The sequence below is a fragment of the Pygoscelis adeliae genome, unplaced genomic scaffold (assembly GCF_000699105.1).
Source record: "Pygoscelis adeliae isolate BGI_AS28 unplaced genomic scaffold, ASM69910v1 Scaffold160, whole genome shotgun sequence".
NCBI lineage: Eukaryota > Metazoa > Chordata > Aves > Sphenisciformes > Spheniscidae > Pygoscelis > Pygoscelis adeliae.
This window is the reverse complement of record NW_008824035.1, coordinates 6,098,273-6,110,981: the sequence shown is the minus strand read 5'-3', so window position 1 is coordinate 6,110,981 and position 12,709 is coordinate 6,098,273. Positions and strand designations below refer to the sequence as shown.

General features: G+C 40.6%; 1 protein-coding gene across 1 annotated transcript in view; it reads left to right on the top strand.

Annotated features, from left to right (window-relative positions):
* Positions 1 to 6,111: 6,111 nt before the first annotated feature.
* PPP1R1C (protein phosphatase 1, regulatory (inhibitor) subunit 1C) overlaps positions 6,112 to 12,709 on the top strand; it is a 55,510-nt gene continuing 48,912 nt past the window's right edge. The window contains exons 1-2 of the mRNA XM_009332260.1: positions 6,112 to 6,192; positions 8,499 to 8,559. Of these exons, the coding sequence (XP_009330535.1) occupies positions 6,112 to 6,192; positions 8,499 to 8,559 (142 nt within the window). The remainder of the gene's footprint in view (positions 6,193 to 8,498; positions 8,560 to 12,709) is intronic.

Sequence of the window (12,709 nt, the reverse complement as noted above, 5' to 3'; positions counted from 1 at the left end):
TTGTATAAGAAATAGCAAACAAATGTGCTCCAGCCACCTTCTCCAGGTCACCAAACCCCCAATACCGCCCTCCAGGTGTGCCAGCTGCACAGGTCTGTCCGGCTCAGTTGTTCCCATGTGGATGCTGCAGACACCACCTTGGGGGTGGCTGTGACTTCTGTAGGCCTAGCCTATCCTCTGAGGAGGAGGAGGCAAGAAAGAAGGGAAATCTGAAGAGTCTCAAATGAAAAAAGTCAGAATTTTAAAAACATATTCTGAATTTGGCATACTGAGCTTTTATAGCCCAGTTGATGCCTTTCCATTTTTAGCCTGGTAGCACGTGTTTGTACACTGAGTTTTCCAACTCAGACTCTGAAACTGTAGAAGTTCATTCCTTGTTCAGCTGCTCTGTGTTCTATATTTTAACTTTTGTTTTAAAAAAAAATTACAGTAGAAATTCAATTTTATATTTCAATTGTTTAATTCAGTGGTATAGTCAGTCAACTTTTGCATTAAAGATTTAATACAGAAATAAGGTAATATAATTTAATTCTGTGTAAACTGCCAATAGGAGTTCTGTTTATTGAAAAATACCTTAGATTTATCCTCTTCTTGGTAAGGAAGCAAATTCTAGCATGACTTCCTGCTAAAATACCTCCCTAAAACTGGTACTAGAATTTTGGTTTCTGCACTATTGAACTATAGTCCATATCAGACATGGATCTTTTGACTGTCTGATCAGGTTATGTCCCATTAATCCAGCTCATTTCCTGTGTTTTGGATGTGTGTATTCTATGGATGGTAGTGGATAGCACCTACCAGTACGTCTGTACATTACTTGATAGTCTGGAGAGCTGCGAGTCCCAGAGGAAGACTTGAATAGATAGTATCAGCTCTTATGTCCTCAGATAAAGGTAGCTTTAAACTGATTATGATTAAAATTGTACTGCTAAGGAATGCTTATCTCAACTAAAGAGATCATATAAATAGAAATAGCTGTATTTTTTACTTATCTAGGCTTTATGAATCCATGTATGTAGTAGGTAAGCATGTCCAAACCTGGTGTTTGATGGACGAGTACTGGTGTTGGAAGTTTGGGTTAGGCTGTTACTAGGCCAACAGCTCTCGCTGAATGTCCCACTGACTGTCGCTGCTCAACAAGACTTTCTATTCTTCTTCTTGACCTGCCTGCAGCAGCACTTACTGCTCATGAGACAGATGTGATCTGCTCTATGTTCTCCCACCCTTGCAGATTTAAAATTCTTCACATTTTCTGCATATAAATAGCAAAAGGTGTTTCCAGCGGTTGAGTGGGAGTCACCCTGATTGCAACACCTGTATTTAGCTATTTTGAAAGGAAATTTTCAGGGTCATTTTGAATATGTCATTGTTTATTCTTGGAAGGCTTGCATGTCATTTTAGCACCTAAGAGCAATGCCCGGTGTAGAGCCCTAAGAGGAAAACCTGTCTGTGAACAGGTGTGGTGTGGACAGCAAAGACCGTGTCATAGAATCATAGAATCATTAAGGTTGGAAAAGACCTCTAAGATCATCGAGTCCAACCATCAACCCAACACCCCCATGCCCACTAAACCATGTCCCTAAGTGCCTCATCTACCCGTCTTTTAAATACCTCCAGGGATGGTGACTCAACCACTTCCCTGGGCAGCCTGTTCCAATGTTTAACCACTCTTTCAGTAAAGAAATGTTTTTTTGTCCAGCGTTCATGCTTTCTGCCTCCCTTCTGCCCATGACCGACACCAAAAGCTGTGAAACTGATGCCTCTGTATGGACAAAGGCAGTGAAAAAAATGTCAGTTTGTTAGAAAAGGGCAGAAGGAAGGGGCACACTAAGGTCCCCTTTGGCTGTAGCAGAAAGCCGGTGAGCAGCAGCTGGGAAGCAATGTGCTCTGCAGCGTTTCTTCCCCCGATGACCCTGGGGCTGCCCAGCAGTGTGCTGAGGAGATGCTGGCGTGAGGAGAGGTCTCAGCCGGAGAGCCCGAGGAAAGCATGGATCAACACATCTTTGCAAAGGTTCTCGCATATCAGTGGCTACAATGGGGATTTAATTTATGTCCTAAGAGATACGCTGGAAGGAGTGCCACTTCCAAGCCCAGTCTTTGCTCTGTGAAGGCAGCCTGGTGGATCAGAGAACTGTAACTGTATGCTTCCCTGCATCTGCACTGGTGAAATTAGGAGCCAAAACCTTAAGTAGGTTGGCTTCACAAGCAGCTCCAGCTCTCTCTCCTCTCCTCACCAGGCTGATGCTGCAGTAGCCCCTGACCACAGCAGAAAAGCTGAGGCAGATCACAGCCACAACAGAAATTGCGTAAGGAGAGTGCAGGACAGAGACCCTTGAATTCCCTTCCCAGCAGTCTCTGTCTTTGGCCGGGAAAAAAAATATAAACCTCCCCTAACACAACAGGAAAAATACCTCAAGCAGGAACTGTGCCGCGAGTACTCTGATAGCTCGTCATTAGAGTAGGGCACATTAACAGGCAGTGCTTCATACCAGAACCTAGTGAATGACATAGGAAGGAAAGATCTTAGACAGTTACTGTTATTTTTTCTTCCATGATAGTTTTAGCTGAATCATAAAGGAATTTGAAACGTTGTGGGGAGTGCACTAAAAACAGAAGATGAGCTAAAAGGATTTGGCAGTACTTAAATGCATTTCAGCTCTTCCCCAGACTATGATGCAGTCTATAGAAAATGCAAGCACACTTTGCCCAGAGGCATCTAGTGCTGCAAATTAGGTGTAAGAGTGAGCTGATGTAGTAATCCTGAAATGCTATACCCGAATCCTCTCTGAAATATGCCTCTTACACTATTTTAAAAATACTTCTATTGTTACAGTGCATGTGAAGATTGCTGGGTACCAGCTCCAAATAAGCACAGAGAGGAGAGCTGCACAGGCAAGTATCTCCACATCGCATCGTCGGTGGGCCTCTCCCTGAGGTGTAGCAGCCCTGTTAAGGATCCGTCCTTACATCTTGTCCTGTCCCTGTTGTCTGGCTCCCTTCTGAACCCGCCAAGAAGTGTTTTTGTTGGTTTGTTTCTTCAGATGACTGTTGAGCTTTTTTCTCAGATACTATTACTAGCAACAACTTTGAGTCATGATTCCTTTAGACAGCAATGTCCAGCAATCTAGAGCAGAAACACACCTCTACAATCCTTTGAGCACTTAATGTTTTCATATTTTTCACTATCTGAATGTGCTTTTTTAACTGACTTTATCATTAACATAAGAAATTTTAAGCCTTTGTAATGAGAATTATAGTTCCTGTAATACAGTAACATACACTGTAAATGTAGCATAATTTAATACATGAAGTTTCATAGCTATAATAGATATTTTATGGCAAACAAATGGTTTCATAGAGAAACCCGATATTTAAAATATACTATTTATTAATACATATAATAGCAAAGCAGCTGGAAAACATTTTTCTCACGTTATCTGGGACTGAGAAAACAAAAATTATTTTCTTTCAAGTACGAAAATTTGTCAGAGAAAAGCCACAACTCAGATCCCTGTGTATGTCCTCCCCCTGGGTGTATCCCTGTGTATATCCTCTATGACTGAAGCTGTCATTGAAGTTAATGGTGTGTCTGTTCATGAAGGACTTGTGAAATTGGATAATTAGACTGTCCTGAAAACAACTGTCTAATTGTCCTTAGTGAAAGTGGTGTGTGCCTCTCTTACTTTAGTGTCTTAGACTCTTAGTTGTACCAGCAATTGCAGTCTGGCTCTAATTGTCTGTGGAAGTCCATGAAGCAAATTGTGATTCGTCTTTGTAGGAGTAGTGAAGGCTTAAAAATGATTGTATGAAATACTGAACATCACTATTCTGTGCACCTCTTTCATTTGTTGTGGTAAATGAAACTGAGCATTTCATCTTAGCACTGAAAATATTCAGGACTCGGCCAGAGAGGGCCCAGGGTGACCTGATCTCGGGCCCTGCTTGAAGCAGCAGGTGGGACCAGGTATCTCCGAAGTCCCCTCCAAGCAGGACTCTTCTGTGGTTCTACAATTCTAAGTTAATGCCACCTCAACTATCACAATAAACCTAGCAGGAAAATTGCCAGCTACTAGCCGTCAGCTGGAAACCACTATGGTACACAGTAGTTTTGATTAGGATGAGGAGGGAAATTTCAGCCCTCACTGAGAGTTATTTTTGATCATTGAGTCAACTGGGTCTTTAACTTTTAGTGTATCCTCACCTCTTGAGCTTTATCAGGTTCTTCAGAAACAAACTAGCTAGTGTGCTTGCCTCTGTTCAGAAATACCCTGGTATTCCGATAATGTGTTAACAGTTTTCACTTGTATAAATCAAAGCCAAACAAATATTCCATCCCTGACTTGCTGGTTTATTCTGCTGTGTACGGCCTGTGCATTGTTCTTAACCGTGATCCACACTCCTTCCCCGCCTTCTCTGCTGGCACAAGTTGGAAAATACTCAGTGACTCTGAATAAACCTGTGATGAACTGTGAAAATCCTTAGTGCTTTCAGTGGCCCGAACAAGATAAACGTTTTCAAATTCCTCTGAGCTGTGGTGATGTCCAGCCTCAGCTCTGAATTCAGCTGTTTCTCTGTTTCCTTACTACAGTCTTGTCAGAGGCAGACTTAAGTTGTTACCCCTCTCCATGAATTTCATCTGTTTGCTCTTCGTTTGGGCTGGTTGTGTTTCCCTTCGCTGTTGAAAGAGTTCACAGGCCCTCCAAAAACCTGACCAAAATGCACTTTCTCTCTGCAGGTAGCCTCATCCCAAGTAAAGCTGGTTCTGTGACGGGCTGGGCCAGTCTGGGTTTTCGTGCTGTGCCCCATTTTCTTTTTCTTCCCAGTTGTCACGAGTTGTCAGTAGGGGGTAACGGGATATGGGCCCGACGGTCTTCGGCTTAGAGCTAAGCTTTCAGCATAGCCCTTTGGACTGGCTCTAGGGCATTTTCTGTCTGGGCATCCAGTTTTGGCATCAAGCATACCTTTGTCGCAGGAGCTCTGCTGTCCTGCTTGGCAGTGGTCAGGTGCTCTAAGCAAAGAGGTAAGTTAAGTCAGTGGTCGCTGTGTATTGTTTCATACACTTCTTTTGAATTAAAGTGAAATGAAAAGTGAAAATCAATTATATTCACCAAAGGGTACCATTGGTATGATTGACGAAATGCTTTTCCCCATCTTGGAAGAAGGCACAGATTTTGTATCCTGAAGTAGGATTTGGCCCTCTGAATTTTAGTCATCTAAAAGTGAGGTAACTAGTCTGAGTCATCTTTACTTTTTCTAGGGTTAATGGAGAGAAAACGTTATCTCCTGTAAACACTATATTCCACTTAACTAGGACAGGGTGAAATGCCCTTTGATGTGTCTAGTATGTGGGAGACCAGATAGCTGGCTTAAATGTGGATGTTCTCAGTATCTGAAATCATGTGAGATGGAGCCCACCAGAAGAGATCGCAGCCTAAATCTGCAAACCCAGCCTAAGGTGCAAACCTACTTAGCCCACCAGATAAGCTTCTTTAGAAAAGGATTTGAAAGAGCAAAGGCAATTGTTTGATACGTGAGAAGTGGAGAATGGTTCTGGCATAGTGTAACAGAGGTGGAATTATTGCATCCACCCCTCCTGCTGCCTCCACCCCCAAAATCTGAAAACTTCCTGATTTGTGTTCATCAATAATTAAGAGCCCATCAGCAATACTCAGAGGGAGCTTGCATTGCACTTCTGAGCAGCCAGTTAGTAATGTACGGTGGAGAGTTCCTCTTTTTCAAATCCCAGGGCTCCAGGCCATGCAATGCTAGTATCGCATTTTCAATTAACTTCTGAGTGAATGCTTGGCATATGTAGAAGTGAACTGGTACACAATTAGCTTATTGTTCCTTTCAGCTTTGTGCTGAGAGGATCTGAAGGACTGCAGAAGAGAGGGGAGAGGGGAAAAAAAAGAAAATAGCCAAGCCAGCGGCATCTCCATGAATGTGGAATAGGGGAGTTGCTCGGCTCACGCAGATTCCCGTGCTAAGTCGGGAGCTACAGCTGTTACTGAGGAGCACTCAGCCTGGCTGTGGGGAGGGCGCCTGGGGAGAGGCGCAGACCAAGTCTCAAGCTCCAGGCTCTTCTCTTGTCTGACTCACCTCAGCATCACGATGGAGCCCAACAGCCCTAAAAAAATACAGTTTGCTGTGCCACTGTTTCAGAGTCAAATAGATCCGGAGGCAGCTGAGCAGGTAAGGAAGATTGAGTTTCCTTTGGTGTTTTGAGGGAATGGGGTAGGAATGGGGGCAAGATGTGGGGTGAGAACAGGTAATACTTGTGGCCTAAATGCTTTTCTAAGTTACATTAGTGTAACTATAGATTAAATGCTCTGGAGGTTATAGCAATGTCTGGATACACCCAAAGAGGGAGGAGGATATGTCCTCTAGCCAGAATAAGGCTTTTTTACCTTGGGTAGGTTTATTCAGTATATATTTGTTATGCCTTTTCTGTAACTGGATTTATGCCCTAATGCATACACTTCACATGAATACACATTCTCAACAAATCAACTAAAGTGTATTATTTGTACATAAAGCAAAACATGAAGCTGATAATAGGTACCTAATGGAAATATTGTGCAGAAGACAGCTTATTTACCATTAATTTTAACATGAGAAAATACGAGTTATGTTTTGCACAATGGTTATCACTTCCGTTACCTCCTGTATTTCTCGTGATTTTTATACAGTCTTCTTTATGTCATTGTTACAGTGTTTTACATGTTTGAAAAAAATATACATGTAGAAAGATGCCTGACTTATGTCCGCATTGGAATTATGTGTGTGCTATTTTAGGTTTTGACTCACTTCCAAAACCTACACATACATGTATATAGCAATACAGATGTCTAAAGAAGAAAAGATATCTATTATTGTGTGCAGATATGCATAGATACGCATAAAGAAGGACACAGGGAATCTTATGAGAAAAGCTGGATAAATCGTAATTAGGTGACCCAGTATATTTCTCTCAGTGCAAGTCCTTCTCGACATTTGCTGCTATTTTGGTAAGTCTAGTTTTGGATGATACCAGGGGAATATTATAACCTTAACAGTTCCATGCCATTAGCTATGAAATTACTTGCACCTTTAGGACAGGTATCTGGTTTCCTGAATATTCTGATGTCATGTCTCTTAAAAGTCAGCCGCCTTTGCCAGAAAATGATGAGTTGTGGGTGACCACTGAATGAAGAAATACTAGAAGGGTGCAGGGGAGAATTGCTGCCGGTCTTCATTTTGTCCATAGGTACTTCTGAGCTGTGAGATGTGCGTACCTTATGGAACAGTCCTGCAATGAATTCAAGCAGAACACTGAATATCAGTGTTCTGATATTTTTCTGAAATCTGTGAGAACCATAGAATTAGGATTTCCTGGAATTCCCATGGCTTTTGAAATGCTGTGGCCCAAATTCTGCCCAGTATTTATGGGCAGTCCTTTTTTTATGTTGTGAGTTTAATTCCAAGTGCTATACAGTTTCACTGTGGGTGTGTGATGAAATTGAACAAGTAAATTCTGCTGTCAGCTACAGTTAGGCTAATCTGGAATAAACCCATTAACCCTGATGATGTAATTTTCCATTTACACCTCTGAAAGCAAAATTTGAACCCAGCTAAATACAGATGTTGGCTCAGCAACTCAGCAAAAAGAACAAACGCACTGACATTGAGGTTTTGTGTCAGAATGGTTTCTAGCTTAAATACTCTTGGTCCCTCTCTTAAATTCAATAGAATATCAATAGCCTGGAGTCTTTAGTGAAGCAACACAAAACTTTCAATGCAAATGTGTGCATTATAGGAGGGTAGTCCAATATGTAGTTCAACCACTGTTAATGGAACAAAAGTACTTAACCAAATAAACTCTGAATAAGAAGAATTGCATAAAATTCAGGATTATATGTTGATATATAAAGTTCTGTTGTATAGTGCTCTTTGAAAATATTCTTTTGCAAGTCTTAAGTATCATTTTTCTTTAGTTAAAGAACAATAGTAACACCTCTGGCCACAGCTTAGAAATATCATAAATTCATTGGAAGGCATATATGCAATATCAAGTCTCAAGTGCACTTACAAAGTATTAATATTGACAATTACTTGTGCGAGCTATGACAGTACTAGGTATTTGCACACATAAGCTCACAGACTGCTGCAATCATTTTCCTGAAGCAAAGTTAAATGTCAATAGTTTAAGATATGACTGATACATGTCAGCAATACATGTCCAAAAACTTATTCAAGATGATTGCAAATCCTAAAGGTATTTTGGAAAGCTCTCCCCTGTGCCTTTGCTTTCCATGTACAAGCAGCAGCATGACCCTGATCACTGTCAGACCAGACAAGCAGTCAGTAAGACAGTGACGTGCTGCTGTTCTTTAAATATTTTCTTTTTTAACTTTGCTTGGTCTATACTCAGGACTGCACCAGATGGATTTTTTGCTTTGCTTTGGGTACGAGGCAGTTGGTGGACCCTAATGACTCTCCTTGGTTTATGCATGTTACAGATCAGGAAAAGAAGGCCTACACCAGCATCGCTCGTCATCATGAACGAACACGTGCCCCCAGGTAAGTGCCAACATACCTTCTAAACCATTGAACTTGTATACACAGGATTGTCTGCAAATTGGTTTTATTAACTACATGGTTTTAAAAATCCAGCATTAATTTCATAGCGCTACATATCAAATAATGGATCTTAAAACAGTTTGGAGTAAACCCCATGAATCCGTGTAACTCTTGGCCTCCAGATAATGTCAATAATTTCAGGATTTTATCCTCCATATAGATCTTTTGTTGTATGTACAAGGAGGATATGACGCTGATCCAGCACTTCCATCCACAAACCTTTTCTTTCCCTGGATGGATACTTTGGAGATCCATGAAGTCCTAGTCTTGGTTTTCTGATCTCTAGAGATACCAGGGTGGCTCCACGGCTAATTCAACAAAGTGAATTGCTTCTGCAAAACAGGTTGTTTTCTAGTTTTCCGATGAAACATGTGATGTCTGTTTTCATTATTGCTTTTCAACTGTGAATACATTATCTTCATCCAAGACTCCTCCCAGAAGATTTTCTGTGGGATGGGACGATTTGAGGTAGCAACATACTTTGTCACATAAATGTGACTTCAGAAAGACTCTTTAATAAGATGTTTAGGGAGTATTATAAGTGGAAAAGCTCAGCAAAAATGGATTGCAGGAAAAAGTCCTCAAGACATAATCCCTTTGAAACACACTACCTACTTTATATCAAACTTTTCTTTTACATATTGCTCTGCAACATTTTTTCCCTGCCTTATCTCTTCATCACCTGAATCTTTTTGTAAAAGCAGTTCAGGCTTTTTCTCACTGATGTGTCTCTTAGGTCATTACTGTATGCACTGGCACCTCAGTAAAACAAAACCATCTTAGCTCTATTAGGATCTCCACTTACCGCACTGTGCTGAGCATCTCCACTTTTGATTAGCATCACCAGTAGCTGAAGTTCCTCAGAAAGTGCAGAAAGAAGCATTTGGAGAGCCCTGCTCTTGGGGTTGGGATCATTGCAGCACAGCACACAGATTAGGGAAGTTCAAGCATGACGTACGGCTAAGATTGTATTCTTTTGATGCTGAGAGTGACCCATGAGTTTGCTGTGGGGCTAACACCAATCCCCGTTTGGAGAGTAGCTTTCTGGCCTGAATTTCAGGCAGTTCAGCTCTCGCTAATGGTGCATGAAAGTTCTGCCTTAGACCGACTTTTCTTACCTTAATGGGATCTACATTGTCTATGTTGCTAGGACTCAATTTAAAGCAAATTCACCTTGACTGTTAATCTCTTTTGCAATTCACTTTGTACACTTTGTACTGTCATATTTCCTTTTATAAACAGATACTTGGTACAGTACCAAATCAAAACCAAACAGAGAATAAGAACTCTCTTTAATTTACAGGAAATTTTGCTCTAAACAAAGTGGTGCATGTCTGTTATCTCCTTTCCTGCAATGTTCATAATAAATCTTTAAATAAATCATTTTTATTATGAGTCAGGGTTGCTGCAAGTATCAGTCAACTTCCATATAAGCCCAAGAGCTTGTATATTCACCTTCTTCACTTATTTATATTTATTCATTTAGATACTATCCCCTCTTACTAGATACTGGGAACTAATATCAATGAAGGTATTCTTGGTTAAATTATAATCTTGTCTTGTTTTTTAATCATCCATAAAGTCAGATAAAAATAAAAACTTCAAAAGCACCTTCATTTTCCTGCACCTCACCATGTGGTTTATGCATGAGCATGCATGTGCATATTTCCATACGGTATGCTTGATATGGGCAAGTGTTTTGAACGGGGTGTGCACACATAGCTGTGTAAACCTGCTACAGGGGTTTACAAGGACTACAAGGACTGCAAAGCCAAATTGGAAAGGCAGACAATAGCTTTACGATGGAAGTATAAATAGTAAAAAAATTCCTTATGGGCTTGATCTTGCAAGGTGCTGTGCAGTTTCTGAAATTATTGCATACCTTCAACTTTCAGAAGAGTCAGCTAGTCTAGGGGCTCTTGACACCTTGCTGATTAGACCCCAAATGCTGGTCTCTTGGATTTTGAATAGAATTCAGTGGGATGCTGAATAAGCAATAGTCTCCAAAAATGTTAAATTTAACACTGTACATGTTTACAGGGAATAAAAAAATAACAGTAAGGGTGCAAACTTGAAACTCCAGCAAATTGCTTTAGATGCGTGATTCCCGAGGTCAGCGGGGAAACTGAGCAGCAGAGAATTTAAGTGATACGATCAAAGCTACCTATTAAATTAGAGCTGGGCTAGACCAGAATCCTGTCTCTTGAATTTTACCCACTGGAGTACTCCAATTCCCTCATTAGGAGCAAACAGCTAGCGAAGGATATGCTTCCAAGCGTTTGAAATGTGTATCCTAATGCAATTCTAAATGTTTGGATGCCCCTGCAAAGTTTACTCAAATTATCTAAACGTCTTTTATTTTGAAAAACAGAGACAGGCATTTTCTAAGAATGAGACTTTTCTACAGCCTTCTGTTGCAGCTGCTTCTGATTGCAGCAGGAAAAAAGCAGCATTTTTGTGGTATTCTGGTGTTCTGGATGCAGACCCATCTGGAAACCAGAAGGCAGTAAAATGTGTTTGGACATTTCAGAACTTTATAATAAATTCAGTTTGAGTTGTGCTGTACAAAGATCTAAAATAGTTGTTTTCTTCTAAGTCTTCTCATGCATCCCTGATGTCTACTACAGCTTTGATAGGAATCTGTCTTCACTGATTTAGGTCAGGTCCATTGTGCTATAAAGTGAAGATGGAATATCTACTAAGGCGAAGTCATTTTAAACCGATGATAGCTACTCAAAAACTATAAGAGTCTGCTTGGCTTCCTTGCTTCCAAGGAGACAGTAAGGGCTAGACCACACTAAATGATTTAAAGACAGGTGGTAGATGTGGCTGCAGGAGCTAGTATCCAGCCTTTAGTATCATTGACTGGTGCATATTCTCCTGTTCACTCTGGTTGGCATCATGTATAATTGCAATCAAAGTCAACAGAAGAGAAATTTGAATTGCAGCAGCAACAATGATTGCAGTGGACAATACGGGCTTGTGAAGCAACATAGCAATGAATAAACCCTTAACTCTTTCTGTACGTGCTCTGTAAAGTGCTCTATGATGGGTTATGTCACATCTGAGCAGAGAAGCTAGCGCCAGAAAATTGAGACTCGAGTTATGAAGTTACTTAACTCTATCATGCTTCAGTTGCCATCAACGGAGTTACATTTTGTGAGCACCTGATGTTTGATTTCATAATATCTAATCAGTTTTACTTTTATTTGAAATTATAAGACCCTTTTACTATCTGTGAAAGCAAAACCGATTATTAGTGGACAGAACTACAAAAACGTGCTGCATCTTATCCTGTGCAGGATGCCTGTATGGGTTACTGGGGCAACACAGTCGTATCCTGCTATAGCCACAGTATATAAAAAGGAACACAAGCATATGCTTAGTTTTGAAGATACATTTAACTGTTAAGCTGCACAAGAGCTTAATCCAAAAATTGCTAAAGCTCTCCTGCTTCCTCTTTCTCTTTCAATATCATTGGAGCCACCAGAAACTGAAAATCACCATACCCTGAAAGCAACCTTTTCTGCATTGCCATAATATACTCACAACCTCCTGTCGCCTTACCAAGCATAGCAGAATATACATGAAAATCAATTCTTATTATCTGAAATAAAAGTCTGACCATGCTTTAAACTAGCAGAATATCATACTGTGACAGCTCAAGAAAAAGCTGGTGGCAATACAGAAAAGTGACAGCTGAGGGAAGAAAACATGGCAGACCACAACTCAGGTTTAATGCCGTTAGGGCTCGCTTTGATCAAAAAACAATGCCAACATTCCTGTACAGCCTGGCTTTGTCACAGAGCCAGTGCAACATCAAACTGGCTGGCAAAGACTGTTCAAATTGTGTCAAATTGTTCGGTCTTCTTGAAGCATTAGAATATGGGTAAACATTAGGATAACCTTCTGCATTTCTGAACTTTCTATGTGTTTGCTGTTTCCAACTCTCCTTTCTGCTCAGTTGCGTTTTGGCTTCCTTACTTGTAATGTAAATGTTACTTGGTGTTTGGAAATAAGAAAAACATAGCAATGTGTTTTGATAACTCTTCTCCAGAGCTGCCTTTTTGCATTTTGCAAATCTCATTTT